Source organism: Trichoplusia ni, chromosome 2 (assembly GCF_003590095.1).
Source record: "Trichoplusia ni isolate ovarian cell line Hi5 chromosome 2, tn1, whole genome shotgun sequence".
In the NCBI taxonomy this organism is placed as follows: domain Eukaryota; kingdom Metazoa; phylum Arthropoda; class Insecta; order Lepidoptera; family Noctuidae; genus Trichoplusia; species Trichoplusia ni.
Genome location: NC_039479.1, coordinates 19,157,771 through 19,176,443, shown reverse-complemented (window position 1 = coordinate 19,176,443; position 18,673 = coordinate 19,157,771). Strand labels below are relative to the sequence as shown.

Sequence of the window (18,673 nt, the reverse complement as noted above, 5' to 3'; positions counted from 1 at the left end):
AGCGAACAATAAATCTGTCGGCTTGGAGCAAAACAGTGGAGTCGAAGGGCCCGTCCACAGCCGTAACTCACTCCACGTACAATTTTACCGACAATTTATTCGACATGAACTGTACTTGTCAAACGCTGACGTTTGCGTATCGGAAGAATAAATGATAGACATAAAAGAGTGGCTGGAGACAACTGCGACTTAGATATTGTGGTCACGTAGGAGACGCGCCACGACGGAGGCGCAATCTTCGCCGAAAGAATTACATTTATCCAAAACATGGCAAAATCTTGAGTAATTCAATGCATATATTCGATGAATAGAAGGATAGTTAGGGGAAAAAAGCTTTTGAAACGTCGGATACGATGGCGCCTAATAATATTTATCTTACAAAAGAGAAAGAGCGTAAGTATAACAAATTGCCGATGAAAACAAATTCTGTTTTCTGTTGATTTACTGATTGGATTTTGTGCAAAACTCTATAACTCTCGACAGCAGCTTTTCTAATAAATTTTGATATTCTGGAATACATTTGAATAGAATTTTATTGCGCTAACACTCATGATTCATATCAGACGAAACATAAAAAAGTTTTTGTACATCAATTACGGCTTTTATTGGCAATACCGAAACAAATGGGGACTTGTTTTCCACATTTTATGGGTTTTAAGACTGTATTAATGGTGTAGGTGTTATACTTTTCTTTGAGTTGGACTCGGTTCACAATATATATATATATCCTGGGACAACTCACACACGGTTATCTGATCCCAAGCTAAGCAGAGCTTGTGTTATGGTAACCAGACAACTGATAAACTTACTTATATATTTCTAAATACAAACATATTATAGATAAATTACACCCAGACACCAGAACAAATGATCATGCTCATCACACAACATTTGTCCTGGGCGGGAATCGAACCCACGACCTCCGGTATAGCAGTCAGGGTCACTAACCACTAGACCAACAGGCCTGTCCAATTTATTTGACAGGGGTTTTAACACTGCTTGTCAGCGAAACAAAGATTTGCAAATAGCAATTTGGTGACATTTTCGTGGGTAGATAACTCCCAAAATAAATGTAATCGTAGCAGATATGAAATAAAAAAGTTATTCGTGTTTTTGTAGTTTGAATCCAATATGATATTTTTAGAACACAAAAATTGTTACGCAACCTATTAGCTACTCAATAATTCAAGTCGATTTATTTTTAACTGCATTGCTACCGCGTTATTCAATGGATCAGCAATGCTAAGCCGGCTAAAGCCTGGATTAGATATATTGTAACTGATCTTTTATTGGACCATATTGAGGTTTTTCTTACATGTGGAATTAATTGGGTGATAAATTCAGGTTTTAGATGAAACTGGGACACCACTCGTATCTAAATGGAAATACTCTCCCGCATTCCTCCATGAGTGACTTTTACATTTGGGGTTGAGACAGCTGCTGTAATCACAATTGAGCGATGACAGCTTATAGACCTCTAAATCCCAAACGTACAATCAAGGCAATACACGCGATGATTGGGAGTCATCCGAAACTTAGATCCGAAAATCCCTACAGCGAGTGTTTGTTTTTGATTTTTGTCTAACGAGACAATGGGGAAATGATGAGCACTGTGCCGTACGTCGCCTTTGGGATTTCACCCCATACCCACCCTCGTGTCGGAACTACAATCAAATTGAGTCTTTATTTTGTTCGTTTTAAGGTTGGAATTTATTTAAAGTCGTTATGGAGTTGGGATGCTTTTTTGCCAGCGTGGTCACATATGGCGTCGAACGGGCCACGCAGAGTGACGGCATGCCACTCGAGGCACCAGGATTGGCCTCCAGTGCTCCACGGGACATTCACTACGTCGTTGGACAGCGGAGTTGTGACGTGATTTAAAAATCAGGTGAATTTGCTGTTCAACCATTTTACGGAGTCTCTTTTCGTTTTTATTACTGAGTTTTAATTGCTTTCTACATAGTCTACGAGCTTTGTAATTAGAGGGTTTTGGTAGTCGTATTTTGTTAGGTTCAATTGTAGTGGTTCTTATTGTAACTTTTGCACGGTGATAGAATATAATTATGATTTTTAATGTTACGATAATTTATATTTAGATCACATTCAATGTAACGAAAATGAAATGCTAGAATTTTTTCTACGACACAAGTATGGCGCGAAAGAAGAAACGACTAGAACAAATCCCTCATTTAACAACTTTTTATTCTTTAAACATATAAAATACTGCCAAATGAAATAAACCCGGCCAGTTTCTTGACAATCCACTCACAGTGAGACTGACGAAGTAACGTGCATGAATACTTGTGTGACGTCACAGCAGTGGTTGACCTCTGTTGACTCGAGCCTAGGATAGACAATACCTCTTTGGAGAGGCACGACTGTCATGCATCTAACCCTGAGTAAGACTAGTGTACTAAGTTTAGAATAGTCTAATTTTCGCCAATATAAGTATGTACATGTCCCTTTCACATTGACAAAGACAAAACAGATTAAAATTAAATGCTATTCGCTATTGAGAACACAAATCTTCTTACGAAACCACAAACCAATACATGAATAAAGCAAATTTATATGATAACATTCACACATTGTTCTGACACGAATTTCATACGCCTTAATTATCAGTAGATAACAAGCTCACCATAACATCATTTACGCAATTAGAGCAACGAATCAATGAACTAGTAAATTAATAGCACCAGTCACTAAATTAGAGGATTAGTCATTGCTAACCGAAAATCGATGGAATACGTTCACGTATCGCTAATTAGGAGGTTCTTGTTTACCTTTGTAATGATCTGACATCAAAGTGAGTTTGAGACGCGGCTGTCAGTTGGATGTGAAAGAAGGGAGGCAGTAGTTCAAGTGTTGGCTTGCGAGCGTCAAGTTTCAATCGAACTGTGTTTTATGTGGGATAGAAGTACAAGATATGGAAATATTTCATACAAAAAAATATGGGAAGATTTGTTCTTGTACTTGATATGTAATTTTGTTATAGAATGTATTTGTAAAATAAAAAATTAAGGGAAGGTTTTCGTATTTTAACATTAATTCAGTTTGACTGAAGCAAAAACTATGCATTTGAAATTTATAACATTTACTGTCTGTCAACTCCTTAATTATCTTTCAGGGAAATTTAAATTCTAACACCAGATAATTACCGAAACAATGTGTAGTATTTTCGAGTAGGTAAGAGTAACTAAAACTGCATGCTTAATAACTAAGTTTAACGAGTCAAAGAAGACGACAATAATTAGTCTCATGTTGTTGGAAACGAGTTATTAACTATTCATGGGGTGCGACAGTAAATATTGCTACCTGAACTATAAAATTAGCACTCTAATTGTATTTACCAGCCGGTTGTCCAGCTTGTAATGAGTGTGAAGAGTTCCATTCATCAATATGTAGTGCGTCAACACCGCTTTAAATATGCATACATATGCATACATTATGGTCCAGCCGCGGCTCCCTAAAACCACCGCAATAACCCATTTCTGTCACTCAAATAATACTATTTGCGGGCCGTGATAAATAGCTGATGAATTTTGTATTCCCAACTGTTTGGGAGTTGCTGTATCTGTCGCGTGGTTCCTTGCAAGAATAGTTTGGTGGTTTTCTATTTTTGGATTTGATTTGTGCCAATTTTTGGTTTGTATTTGCACAGTGACGAAACCACATTTCCAAATAAAAAGAAGAGGTAACTTCTATAGGAGATTTTAACAAAATGACATTAACTTTCATACGCCATTATTACTTGAAGCCTATATAGTAGGCCTCTACTTTACTTAATAAAAGCATGACTTAAGCCCATAATTTTCGGATTTATTTTTTCATCAAGGGAAAATATTCGAACGTTTTTGCATAACTGCCAGACGATTCCTACCAATTACACACAGGGGAGTAATCCAAACTTGTACTACTGGATCTGTCTGTTACCGTCAAGTAACTGGCGTATCGCGAACTCAAACTTAGTGATTTATTTACGTTGCTACCGTATTGATCGACTGTATGAAGGTACATTTAGGGAGAAACGGGGTCAAGTGGATAGAATACACTCCATGTCATTTTGTTTGTTTTACAAGAGCAAATAATCTTCCGAGATTTGATTGAGTTGTGAGGAGGGTGGGTATATTTGATGTCTTTGAATGTCTGGGTTTAAAATACATATTTTGCGTCATCAGACGTCTGTTGATTGAAGTTCAAAGTATATCTGATAGAGATGTCCCCTTCTTATCCTGAATGACGTAGAAAATATGTTAGGGGACGATTAAATGGAAAGCGACACCTCGTGCGATTCCCTGACAATTTATTTACTTACTTTGATGGCAATGATGTTAATCATATTGCAAGAGACAACTGACGTATTTGTTTACGACGATTTTAATTACAAAAGAACAAACAAAAAACAAATGGCAAAAAGAAACAATGTTGTGCATCTACTGAATTATTTATCATTCAATTCGGTTACTACACCATCGATGACACCGTAGGTTAGTGTATGTTTACCTTCGTCGTCACTTTTACACACTAATTTTAATACGCCATCAAAGCCAAGTAACTAGCTCCCACATAATGCCGCCTTATTAACCCTAACTGTATGGGAAGCACTTTCAATTTCGTAATAATTACATTAATTAGGAACATCGCTAATGATTGCATGCATGCATATGCCGCTATCGATAGATTGTAACCAGCTTAATTACGCTCATATTCATATTAACTGGTACAGTCATGTCACATGAGACAGTTTGTAACGACTTATTTGAAAGTTATTGATGGTTCATATGATGTCGAAAATATTATTATAGGATATTATCAGGAGATTTGAGATACGTCATCACTTATTTGTGTATTGAAAAAAATTGCAACTAGTACTAAGTTACTCCTAATTCACATCTAGACCCTTGTCTAAATGTGATACCTGCATACCGACTGATTAACTATCTGGTCATTTAACAGTCTGTCATTATGTAGACCAACATACATACATGTAACATACAAATATGAAGTTTATATTTTCCTTACAGACATGAATTAAGTTACATGAAACATCGTATATCCACTAATCATTGTTCGCAAACTTCTTCACCCGCAGCTGTCACAATCAATTGTAAGACGACGGAGAAAGATAATCGCCCGCAAAAAGACGTTCGACAACTCCCAATCACAATTAGGAAGACACCAATAAATAATTCAAATTAAAGTCGAAACTAACTAACTATCGAACTGCAGGACCGGAGGTAAATAATTGAAGTAATTGTTGGGTCAAATCGGGTCAATTAATCATCGGACGCGGTCCAAAGCCGCATTACCAATTTATAAGCCGACCAAAATACTCCATAACGTTTGAAACGCAAGCGTTTGGTTTGTTCACTACGATTCTCGTACTAACAATGTACCTGATTTTAGGCTAATAAATATTTATGCTGGACTAGCAGGTTGTGAGTTACGAGATGTTTCGTTGTATTAATGTCAAGTTGGTCTATGGAGTCCGCTTGTTTTAATTTGGTTGAAGAGACTGAGTGACGATAGATATGATGTCTACTGGATACAGAAGTGCGTTCATATAGAACAAATAATACATATCTTATGCACAACCTACAGGGAGGTTCCAAGTGAAAACGATTTGAACAGGATTTTGCGGAGAAACTGTTAATAAAATAATCTCCTCGAGATAATCTGGATATATGGAAAGTGAGTGATTTAACGCCTCGCCATATCCGCCCAAGACCCCATAAAACGTGATAAGTAACGTGGGCCACCATAAAGTCATGGATTCATCCCGTGGGACACGGCACTTAAGTGACAATATCATAACGACGATACACAACGAGGGCGGGTTGCGTTGGCGGCTCGATAAAGTCATACAAAAAATACTGGCCCACCTAAATTGATCCGAGGAGACGTCTTGATAAACACCTATTACATCTATCAAGATAGAGGTCTCGATATAATGGACGGATCAACGCGTGGGTGATCCACTCAACTTAACTTCCTTTTATTTATTCATTTTTTTAATTCCTTTGACGTTAGTGCTTGCTCTAATTCCGCTTAAAAGGTCTGCTCAGTTTAATCCCACCATCCAGTATCAATATCGATGAAAAATTAAAAAAGCAATTCTCATTAACTTTACAAAACAAAGGCTGACAGGAATAGTGACAGCAAAAACAACTATTATCGTTCTAAATTCAAATGCGACGAAAAAGTCATAAATATTATATCATTCGAGAGTGCAGCACGCTCCTAAAAGGACACTAAAAAACCTTTGTCCCGTTTCAAACAATAAACCGAAATATCCGAGTGACTAGAGACGGGACATTCGAATGCAGTAAACTTTATCTTAATGTCTCTATACAGTTTAAAAATACCCCGTCCATATGTTCGGCTGCGTTCGACGGCACAACAACGTCCGTTGTTTCTCGTCCCACTTTGTAATACGCGTGTATTGATGGCTGCTTTTCATTGTTTTTTTATCCTTTTAACTTGTATAGCTATACATTACATGTTGAAAGGCAACAAAACACGGACAGAGACAACAGCGTAGAGCATGACGGTCGACCACAGAGGAAAGGTTAGTTTCAAAATTGAGCGTCGAAAAATCGCGGACCGAAACGTTTTGCCAATCTTTTTACCTGTATCCTATTATTGCGAGCAATTTTTGCGGTCAATCATGTTTTTTCTAGCTTGAAACTTTCAGTAATAAAAGTAACAAAATGGAACACACGTTGCAGGATTCTGTTTTAGCTCTCGTCACCAAGTACTCTATTTTTATTAAACTTGTTTTTATAGACAAATTGTCCAAAAAAGGGATTATTTTATTATTTTGATCCTATGTAGCTTTTTCCTCGGAATAATATACAAAACGGATAGTCTATATTAATCGCAGATACAAAAGTGTACAGGTCAAAATATTTTGGCTACCTTTATCCATCATTGTACAAACGAAAATGCAGTCCAGTATTTCTAATACAAACTACTAGACAATGAATACATCCTATTCCACATTTCGATATGAACGTTCCACACAAAGCGTATCTAACACATAAAATAGTCTAACAAATACCCCTATTACCATGTCAAGTACCTCCCATTTTCACATAACACAGTTGCAGTGCATAGACTAGGCCATAAAAGTAACGCACTGTCTTATCAAAATGCCACGGGAAATGTGATGGTATCGCGAACCATGGCTGCTAACAGGCAACAGGGGACCCATTCTGTGTTACCTTACCTCACGTTCGAAATTCAAAATTTAAGCGTCTAGCGATGATAGTTTAAGTTACGGAGAAATATGTTTATTGGGGAGGTGTGCTTCAGTTTCTGCTATTGTTCGCAATTCAAATTTTAATTTTATTTTCTTGTTCGTATTTTACATTAAATTGTTTTATGTTATAAACGTTTCTTTTTAATTAATTGATATAATGTTATTGGTATAATCACACTTATTTGAAACTAATTTGATTAAACTTGAGAAAAATCGTACACCGATAAGATTAAACCCCTATTAATCGATTAGTTATGCTGTCGCGTAGTTTGGTCAACCTAAAAGAATTATCAAATGTTAACAAAAATGTTTTCAATCAATACGTACGTTTAGTTACGTAAACCTTCAAAACCATTTTAGACATCAACACATATAATTGAAACGTTTACGAGGAAAATGGGTGATTTGACGAATGTTTGGCTCCCAAATCGATTTTTTATCGGCTGATAAAACATCGATGAGATGTCTATTCCACTTTTCCATGTTTTATTTCATTATCCTTCAATAGCAAAGTTAGTCTTAAGGAGGATAAACTTTCTCCAGGCTTCATTTTAGTTAGACGGTCTTTCTTTAGTTTTTTTAACTTTGCCTTAATTTACTTTAATTAAAAGCTCCTTTAGTACTGAAATGCTTTCTTTGAACTTATATTATTTGTATGCAGGAACAAATTAAAAATCTAGTGCTTGACTTCAACTTGTGCCAAAGCGGTACCAGTCGCAAATATTTAATAACCACTTGAATGGGCTACTAAAAACTCAACACGATTACAAATAAACGATTAAATTTCGTTACACGGTCAGTTTAAATGAAACACGAAAATGTATTTTTAATTTATCCTCTGCATCCCAAAATGCAAACTAAATAAAGCATCGATGGGAATAACGACGGTTCGAATGCAAATTATTTAATCACCTCGCCATGTACTGGTGCCCGCGTAGCCCGGAATATGAACGCCAAGTAAAAAGAAGCCAAACGAAAATATTGGCGACACAGACGAAGTTTTAACAATTATGCTGTTTTATTGATTATTTCGTGTTTGAGGAAAACTGAAAGAAAAAATGGGTTCAAAGGGTAATTCTGTTCTTTGTCGGCTTAAGCTGCAAAAATTGTGAATGAAAGGTTTAGACCGCTGTGGAATTTTACTGGTTTGGACGTTACATACGGTGCATACAGTTTAACTGTGTTATTTCGTAATTGTTTCAAGTTTTTTTTTTATTTATTTTAGTTCGTGTTGTCAACTCTGTTGTATATTTTGTGCTGAACGATAAACATTTTTGAACATACAATTGAAAAAAGAAAGCGAACTTCATTTAAATGACCTAAGTAGATAATAGCTAGTCTGAATACATCTTCAATGTTATTTATTTCTGAGTTTGTTGACAAGAACACAATAATAAATTAAAGTTGTGACGTACTCAAATCGACTCACTATTGTATTTCGTGTTGTTCTGCCCATTCTATTATCTTGGAACTTTATTCATTTAAAACTTTTAGTTACACGAATGGCCTACACAATAGCGACTTATTGTATTTAAATTGTAGTAAATATGTATGTTGTTCACTTGCACTATCTTCGTAATTAAATTTAACAAAACAAGTTGATGCAGTCAATTTCCAAAAAGAGCTCTTAAATTTTAGACGTCCAGGCAGCACGCTATTCACCACGAGTGCATGTTATTATGTTTATATTATGTAAAATTGATTTTAACACAAAATGGCAGCAGTAACAAGCTTTGTCTACATAACTATGTAGCTTACGGAAAACAATGAACAAAACAACGTTGAACGGCGTCCGCACAAAGCCTATCGGGTCCTATGTGACTTTGCGATGTCGGCCTCTATAAAATATTTTCAATACCGAGGGAAATTGGTCAAAAATGACTCCCCAACAAGATTATCTCGGGTGCTCCGGGCCTTAAGCAGAATTGTGACTTACAACTTTTATTTTAAAGTTGATTTTTCTTTGATAACTCCCAAGTATTTTAAGTATACTGTTTCAGCATTATGTAAGTTACTTCGGGGACTGGAGAAGTAATTTGTTGGGGGCTTATTTAGTGTTCTTTGCTGAGAGATGAAATTTATTTCGTAACATGTATATTGCTCCTGGTTGGCTGGTCGGATACAGGGAAAACATCAACATGCTTAAATATACGAAAAATAAGGACACAAATTGTACGTGAATAAAGTAGCGAGATGTATGCTCGATAAGCTGGCGTCAACGTCAGCATATTTTAGCTGTATTATTTTAATATCGCAGTTTTGCTTGCATGTGTTGTAATTAAACGTGGTCTTTTTAAATACCAAAACATTCTTGAATAATGACATGTTTGTTTTTTATAAGGTAAAGCTACAAACACATTACTTCAGATCACAACAGATAAATAGCTACACCAGTCCCATATTTCCTCCCTAAGAAAAGACAAAGAAACGCGTGCTTACTAAGACATAGCATAACGACGCACTTTCCCAATTGACAGTACGTATTAGAACAACGCCCTACCCGTGGGACATCGTAAGAAGACAGGATCACCAACTTTTTCCATCTAAAACTTGCACTATAAATCGTCACGGGCCGCCGAACGAGAACTATCGAAAACTAACCCCCCACTACCCGGTTTATTGACAATTTATGGCAGATTTGCATTAGTACTGACTAAATGACTCGACGAATCCCAACTTTGAAACGGGTTGGATTTAGATTTATTCTATTTAGTTTTTTCGGAATTGGTTTGTAGTTGTTATTGGCTTTGTTAGGCGGAATTATTACAGCAATACTTTTAAATTTATGACGCTGTATGGACTGTTTATTTTCTAGTTTGATGGGGATAGAACTCTGTAACTTTATGGTGCTTAAGGGTTTTTGTATAATCGAGCTACTTATAAACAATCAGTAATCAACTTCTATTAGGATTGGTAACATCTCTGCCTAAATTGCGAAATATAAGAGGCGTCTTGCCCATAATTTCCAGCTTTCCTGGTTGACAAAGCTCCCACGAATTCAGCAAATACCCATATAGTCTGATTCATACCTGAAAGTCATACTGAAACCTTTCTTAAAACAAAACTAGAGATACAAAAACAAGTACACTTAGCATCGTTAGAAGCCATACCAAGTGTTGGATTTACAGTACACTCGAAACCGTATTGTATTTCGCATGAAGTACCAAATGCATTCCTTTGTCTTGCTATTAATATGAACGGTTATCTGAATAAACGATTGGAAGGCTATGTAAATATCTTACAAGATACGGTACGGTTGAATTGTGCCCATATGAAATTCTATTGCCAATTTGTTCGGAACGTTGAAACAAGTATATCGGGAGCAGTAATAGATGGAGAAATACTTCGTATAAAGGGAGATAGTTAGAGTATTGAAGATATTGAGTATAGGAATATTAGTGACGATGGTTTCGGTACGTAGTTATTTGGGTCTTGTAGATCTTGTCCATAGTTATAAAATCTGCTCGAAAATCCCCAATTGAAAAAAAATTATCGATGATCATATTTGGTTTACGTGCTTTTGTACTCTTGGCACGAGATTTTTTTTAAAATCTTGTGCCAATATCACTGATCATCACATAATTATGTTCTAGTGTCAAATTGTAATCTTATTATTAAAGTATTGACTTTTTATATTTGTTTATAATAACTACCGACTTTTTAAAGGATTGTCAATGTCTTCACGTTTACGGCCGGTAAGTATTGATACCGTGACCGCAGTAACCGCAAACGAAACACAATCCTCTTGATTACATGTCCCTACAATACATAATCGATAACGTTCATTTTCTTCCACGTTTTAAAAATAGCCATTTATTTCATTAGAAGTTATTTCGACCAGCGATAAAATATAATTAATCTAAAGTTGGAAATTAATCTAAATGGAACATTTTAACTTCAAGTCAAAACAATTGCTTTCATTCATATTTTAAGTAGGTAAACAAATCACATAATTTCAATATGAAAAATCCTCGACGTTAAACCTATTGGATCCTACCTCAAAATAAAATAAAACAGAAAAACATTTACTTTTGTTCAAGTTATTTAAAGATAAGCTGACAATCTGTCGTCCTTTAATTACCGAATCGACGAGAAAATGTCACAACTATTGTACTGTTTTAATTCGTCATGTTACTTAACAAGTATTATGTAGGTATTCAAGTTTTCCTTTGATTCAAGACGCCAAGATTTCTTGATTAAAATGTCTCAACAGAGTGACTGCGGTTGTTACTATTGAAGTGCTTGTTTTGAGTTACGCTCGCCTCTTTGAAATTTGAAAACTTTAGTTTATCTCTTCTAAGATTGTTGGCACACTGTTATAGAAATGTTTTAATAAGTTCTATAATATGTATGTATCTGTTTATTTTGTAATTTAAATCGTGCGAAGCGAAACATTTTGGAGCTATTCATATTTTTGATTGTATTGTGCTTTGGAGATGCTTTTGGGTAGGATCTGAAGGAACATTAAGTAACCGTAGTTTATGTAGGTAATATAGAGCCTTGAGGCTGAAATATTATAGCGGCAATGTTAAAGACAATTGTATCCTTGATGAAGAGGGTACAAGCAACGTATTGAGGCAACTCAAAACCTTGGCACGTAGGGGTGCCCGAGTCGGCACTTATGAGAGCCATAACACATAAATACAATTTCGGCCGGTATCATATCCATATTTCTTGCCTCACTGATTAGATATGAAGAATAATATTTTGTCGGGGTAAAATAATATCCTGATTTATTCTTACGGGCCAGATAACGGCGCGAAGGATGTGCCCGTAATGGTCGGCACCAACCCGAAATTGTCCGAAATGGCCCGAAACGGGCCGAAAGTGGCCCCTACCCAGCGCGTATTTTTACATATTATTTTCAGGAGGAGCATTAAATTACAGGGGATTTTTTGTGGGGAGTTATGAAAGACCATATTTTGCGGAGGTGTATGGAATGAAAACGAGTCCTGCCTTCGAGATGCGAGAGAAAAATATAATTATATGTTTTATGTGGTTCTATTTTTATTAGGGTAGGCTTTTGTACGTAAGTTTCAGTCTTAAATCAACGTGGAAAGCGTTAATGTGCTATTTGTCAGTGTAAACGCCAGGCTCAGATATTTGGCTTAGGGGATGCAATTTTCAACAAAGCGAGGACGAGTTATCTACAAAATACGGTCAATGGAGGTGATTATAGTTCATTTTAAAAACATTGAAGCAGTGTTCACAACACTTTTGCTATAATACTGAAATAATATAATAGACAAACGGGTTTTGTCTAAGTATATGTACTGGTGGTCAACTCAAACGTCACAAAGTCTAACTCGTGCTTCTATAAATAAACAGGGTCAAAACAAGGGGAGAAGCAGTGAAAAAAATGTAACACCTTCACTATCAGATCATCTCCGTGGATCCAAAGAACGCAAAACTGGAATCAAAAATAAATTTGAGAAGAAAACAACCAAATACATTACGATTATACATACGCCACACACATTTCCAAATATTTTGCTTCCTGAGAAGAATAACAAAATTTTAATTGGAGTATTAATTATCGAAAGAATTCAAACTATTAACGTTACTGCCAATGTCAGAATACCTTTAGTAATAATGTTATAGCCCAAAATAGAAATAATCCCTCGTTATAAATCGTAGCTAAACGAGTACACACAATGAATTTGAGTAATTCGGTCACAATTCCGTCGGTATCCTTCAGGGTCATGACGATGCCGGTGAGGTCATAGCTCTTGTTATGTATTCAGTCTACCATAACCATTCGACTGACTCGAATTTTTATATGTAATAAACAATTGATGACCGATCTAAAGTCGTGAGAAGTTTTTTAATGGAAGACACGGCAAAAGTTGGAAGCATAAGTTTTGGTCCAAAATAGAACGTCTAATATCTATATTTTGGTCAATAGTTTTTAGTATTTGTTTGTATAACGTTGTGTAAATAATACTGTAAAAGTAACAGATCGCCAGTCCTCCAGAATAAACCGTATCTCTCTATTGACTTTTACTACTTGTACGGAATTGGAGGGAGTTGAGTCGTGTTTTGTTTTCAACTTTTAGGTCAGTATGCAAATAGGTCTTGCCACAACCGGAGTGTTCGTTGTATTTTTATCTTCAAAATAAATACCACTTTTGTCCTATACCACCAAACATCAGTCCAAACAAACAAAAAACATTTTCGCTGCCGAAGTAACAAATTTTGTGAAACGAAAAGCAAAATCGACCGAACTTTAAAAATCGCGTTACCAAGGAAAAATTCAACGCAGTTACGTTCATATGTGGCATTCAAAATCAGTACCTCGGCGCCCTGCTCGAAACAAAACGTGAGAATAGTACCTTTGAAATCGGCTTTCTGCAATCCAATGCATTAGAAAGAGACATCGTCACAAAAAAGTAGGTGTACAGAAAAGGATGGATGATATGCGGACAGTCTGAGACGCGAGTGGAATTGTAAATGTGAATTGCTAGTCGTGGATGCAGTTTCAGACCTAGTTTGCGTTACAGGTTAGTTTTCTGTTGCAAATGGACATCATTTGGAATTCTTTCGATTTAGAGCAGTATTCGCTGGGAAAGTTATGGAATTAATGTTTATTATTTCCTTTAGTAAGACGTATTTCATCGAGGAATAAAGAACTGTGAATAAAGATTACTGCTTTTCAACTAGTACCTCCTTATATGTAATCATACATTTTAGTTTAAGATTATTTTCAAATAGCATACCTTGTAGCGTGCACTCAAGAAAGGTGTTTGTCCCTTAAATAACCAATCAATCGGCAAAACCCAGCTTTAAATCTTATTAAATTCTAAACAAAGAAACAACACCACAAAAATCTGCATGCAGATCCAACTCACACATTAACAATTCAGATATACAAACGACGCCAAACCCCAAGCTAACACAGACATAATCATCCCTTAAGGCAATAACAAACGCAGTTACAAGTCCAAAGAGATCTTCCAGAAATGAATACAGACCAGCATTACTAATTAAGTTATTGAAGAGCCGAACAAACTTGTTGAAATTCAAAGTGGATTGTTTTTACGCCAGAGCGTAATCAAACTAAGAAATTCCCACAATTTTAACGGGATATTTTCAGAGGTGAAGTGAGCTGGTTGCCTTGCAATCTTATTATTATGGACCAAGTTACCTGAGTTTGTTTTTCAAGTATCCCATGGATATTTTTAAGGTAATGGAGATTTTATTATGTTTACATTTCACTTTGAACGCTTTAGTACGAGTAGTTGGTTTAGTTCTTAAATCTTTGTCTTGATTTAATGGATTTTCGTTAGAGTAACTTCGTAGTTGAAGTTTTGTTAGCTGGGGTTATTTACTATGAATATTTCCTCATAGAGGTAGGTATATGTGGTTATTAACCGCAAGTCCATGTGACTTTTGTATTATGGAAACAATTGATATAATAAGTGACTCACAGCAAACAAGGTGTTCGACCACCGCATGAATACGAATGTTTAAATAATTTGTGTGACAAATAAATTTATGATTGTAATAGGAACATCAGTACTATGCCACAATTCTAATGTTTTGTATTTGTTATTCACGCAAGATTTTTAAAACAATAAGTTCATTATTAACGGTGCTAATTGCTTTTGCTTTGTCTTAATGAGATTTGCTTTATGCCTTCTACTAAAAATAGACAGGGCATATTATAACCTATAAGCCTATAAGGTATCTTGCCTAAATAAATGGTTCATTATTGCTTATGTCAGTAACAAGTCAGAGACTCTCCTCTAGAACACGATTGTTCGTTATAACAGGACCCATGTTTCAAAACAGTGTATGGATTCAGTACATTACCGATTCAGATTTCGAAACATTTCAATTAGTCGCCTGTAGTTTGGGAGTCCATCACCTCTATACCCCTATAAATTCACAATGAAGGTAACTAACTAGTTTTGCCTTCATTCTAAATTTATAGGGGTACCCATGTGTGGTTCCTCTTTAGTTACCGATTTTTAATCGATAAATGACCTGATCTATTTTACGTAACGATATAGAGTAAAGTAATTGATTGAATTTCAGCGTCGATAGCTCACATTTTACTTATCGGTAAAGGGTTGGTGACGTCACAAGATGTTGGTATTTATAATGGTTTACTTACTTATATAACTATAGCTGCAATCATCCCCATTCTGTTGGGACTCACCTGTAAAAGAAAACGTACATTAAATATTGCTTTTAAAACTTAAAACATTTTTATTTACGTTACTGAAATTAGGTTACCATTGTACCTTTTTTGGGAATAACAAATATTTTGCGAGGTGTATGAAGTTAATGGTTCCACCATTTCTGTGTTATTTGCCCAGCCTTAATATAAGCCACATCCATTTTTTCTCAGTGTGTTACCATCCGTAAAATGGAGCAAAAATATTTCAAGGCCTTGAGATGTTGCGTCGACCGCAATACGAAACTTGTGGAGTTTTATACAAACAAATTCATTCACGTCTATTACGGAATCGTGACGTCACGTACAAGAATAAAACATGTTTAACCATCTAAACACTTTTCTAAGTATACTTTAGACACACAGTTCATTCACAAAATAATGATCATAATTATAACAAAGAAAATCCAACTTTCGTGCTATGAAATAAAGTTCAAATTTTATCAAACGTTTGAACGGAGTTTGGGTAGCTACTAGAAAAACTCGACACATGTTATAATTCTCAGTCAAAAATGAGTTCTATGTGTTTATGAATAGATATTCAAATGGTACAATAGGGTTCGTAACGTCATAATAATAATAATAATAATAATAATCTTTATTTCAGAACAATGTCCATACATAATTACAAAATAATAAGATTTATAGTAAAATTTGTGCGCGTATAAATGCTTTCAGGATGTCTGAGTCCTGCTTTTCCGCAATAACCTGCAGGATGCTGTTGGTGCTGCTCCTGACCCTGCTCAGTAGTGATACGAGCCGCTTGCGTATTACCGCGTGGAAGCCGTCTACCCTGGCTTCCGCAAACATACCGGAGGCACTGCAAAAACGGGGCAACCCCAACAACATCCTAAACCCGTTGTTATATTGGACACGTAAGGCATTGAGCGTCCTCTGCGTATATCTGAACCACAGGCTGCACGTGTAGAAAGTCTGACAGTAGGCTTTAAATAGAGTGACTTTAACTTGTTTACTACAACGCACAAACCTGCGGGCCAGCATATTACTTCTAACCGCCAATGCCCTACGTTCCCGTTCTATGTCAACCTGGTCCTCAAGGTCCTCTGTAACGTAATGTCCAAGATATTTAAACTTTTCTACCCGCTTTAGTTCAATGCCATTTAGCTTTATTGCGGGCACATTCAATGTACATTTACCGGGGGCCTTGAAAACCATGTACTCGCTCTTCTTAGCATTGTACATCAATCCATGCTGAATGCTATATGTTTCACATATTGCAAGCAACTGCCTCATTGCACTTACAGTTGGGGTCAGCAGCACCATGTCGTCTGCGTAACTAAAGTTGTTCATACAAATGTTGTCAATCCAGCATCCCACTCGTGTGCTGCTGAGCCCAACTATAAGCTCATTCACGTACAAGTTGAAGAGCCTAGGAGAACTCAAACCACCTTGTCTCACCCCGCACTCCAACCTGTACGTGTCCGAGAAGGCATTTGCCCACCTTACATAATTATTCTGGTTTTGGTACCAGAAATGAAAAATCCGTTGTACCTGTGTAGGCACGCGGGTTTTCTTGAGTTTCTCCCATAACAAGTCATACGACACAAGGTCAAATGCCTTGGAGAGGTCAAGAAAGCATGCATACACAGGTGTACTTCTTTCCGTGTAGTATTGGACAGTGTGCTTCAGACTCAGAATTGCGCTTTCAGTGGAAAGTCCCGCGCGAAAACCAAACTGAGCATCATGAATATTAATATTTTTATCAAGTTCTGAGTCGAGCACACTGTCCAACACCTTGGCCACAATTGTAGCCAAGGAAATCGGTCGGTAATTGTTCTTATCAGACAAATCTCCAGTTTTATTTTTAACTATTGGTACTACGATGGTTTTCATAAGGTCTATAGGCAAGTACGAGTGATTCAGACATAAGGTAAAGAACATTGCCAGCACACGCGGTAAATGAACACCAGCGTATTTTAGATGCTCGATACTGAGTCCATCATGACCCGGTGACTTGCCCCTAGACATGCTACTCACAATTTGTCGAACTTGTTTAGCAGACACCCTATACAATTCACCGGTCATGGTGGACCCAGGATCTGCAGACGAAGAACCCAGTGGAGACTTAGTGGTAAAATGTTCTCTAAACAGTTCAGCTATATCTCTGCTATCACTCGCACTTCCCACGCTCACTGGAAGGCCAGTCTTATGATTTAAACTGTTGGTTGCTTTCCAAAAATCACTAAAGTTTTTAGAAGCACGACATTCCGAAATAATTTCCATTTTTATCTGTTCTTTGTTATTGTGACACCACTTTAATCTATTTTTAAATAATTTGCGACTTTCACACATTTCTTCATATATAGTACCGGATTGTGGCCTATCCTGAGAAACCCAGTATAAAAATTTACTCCTAGCTTCCCTGTGAGCTTCACATACATGCTTATTCCATCCTATTACATGTTTTTTCTTACGCGAGTGAGATTTAGTTTCACAAGTGTTAATGGCTGAGTCTGTTAATGCTATTATTATATCCTTATATAGTTTATCTAGACAATTTCTATGTTCCTTACAATTACAAATATCATAACTACATTCTCTTAATTCAACAGGAAAATCTATTAATTTCAGTTTACTATTGCACAATTTGGTATAGCTTTTTATTTGTTCTTTAGTTCTATAGCCCCAAACAGCTTTATTTTTTATATTTTTATTATAATTACTATTTTTACATATAATTGCACTTAATTCACACTCAATGACTAGGGGCAAATGATCAGACCAAAACGTGTCATAATTAATAAATACATTCTTAATAGTTTGTTTGGCAGAATGACTAGTAACACAGTGATCGAGCCACCTCACACACCCGTGAGCCTCGCTTATAAATGTATAATTACTTAATACACTTCCTAACACATCTATATCCACACAGGACCATTGTTGGTCCATACATAAATTAATTAGCTCGTTACCGAACAGTCTCCCGGATGAGCATTAAAATCTCCTAGTACGTAAATAGATTCTATAGCGTAATGATCAACTATCGCACATACCTCGCCAAACATGTCGTAAACTCTCCAAGATTGTCTATTCCATTTGTCGGCATGTACATAAACACTGAAATCGCCATCTTTGACTACCTTAAAAGAAAACGTACAAAAATGCTTTTAAACTTAAAACATTATTCACTCGATAACAGTCACCTTTTGAACACACTTTTACGCCACAGTATTGCCACGCCACCGTAAGGTCTTCCTTTCAAAACA

General features: G+C 36.2%; 1 protein-coding gene across 1 annotated transcript in view; it reads right to left on the bottom strand.

Annotated features, from left to right (window-relative positions):
* LOC113508544 (teneurin-m) overlaps positions 1-18,673 on the bottom strand; it is a gene marked incomplete in the record, with an annotated part of 164,468 nt that overhangs the window by 106,041 nt on the left and 39,754 nt on the right. Inside the window, 1 exon segment of the mRNA XM_026891655.1 lies at positions 15,381-15,425. Within this exon segment, the coding sequence (XP_026747456.1) occupies positions 15,381-15,425 (45 nt within the window).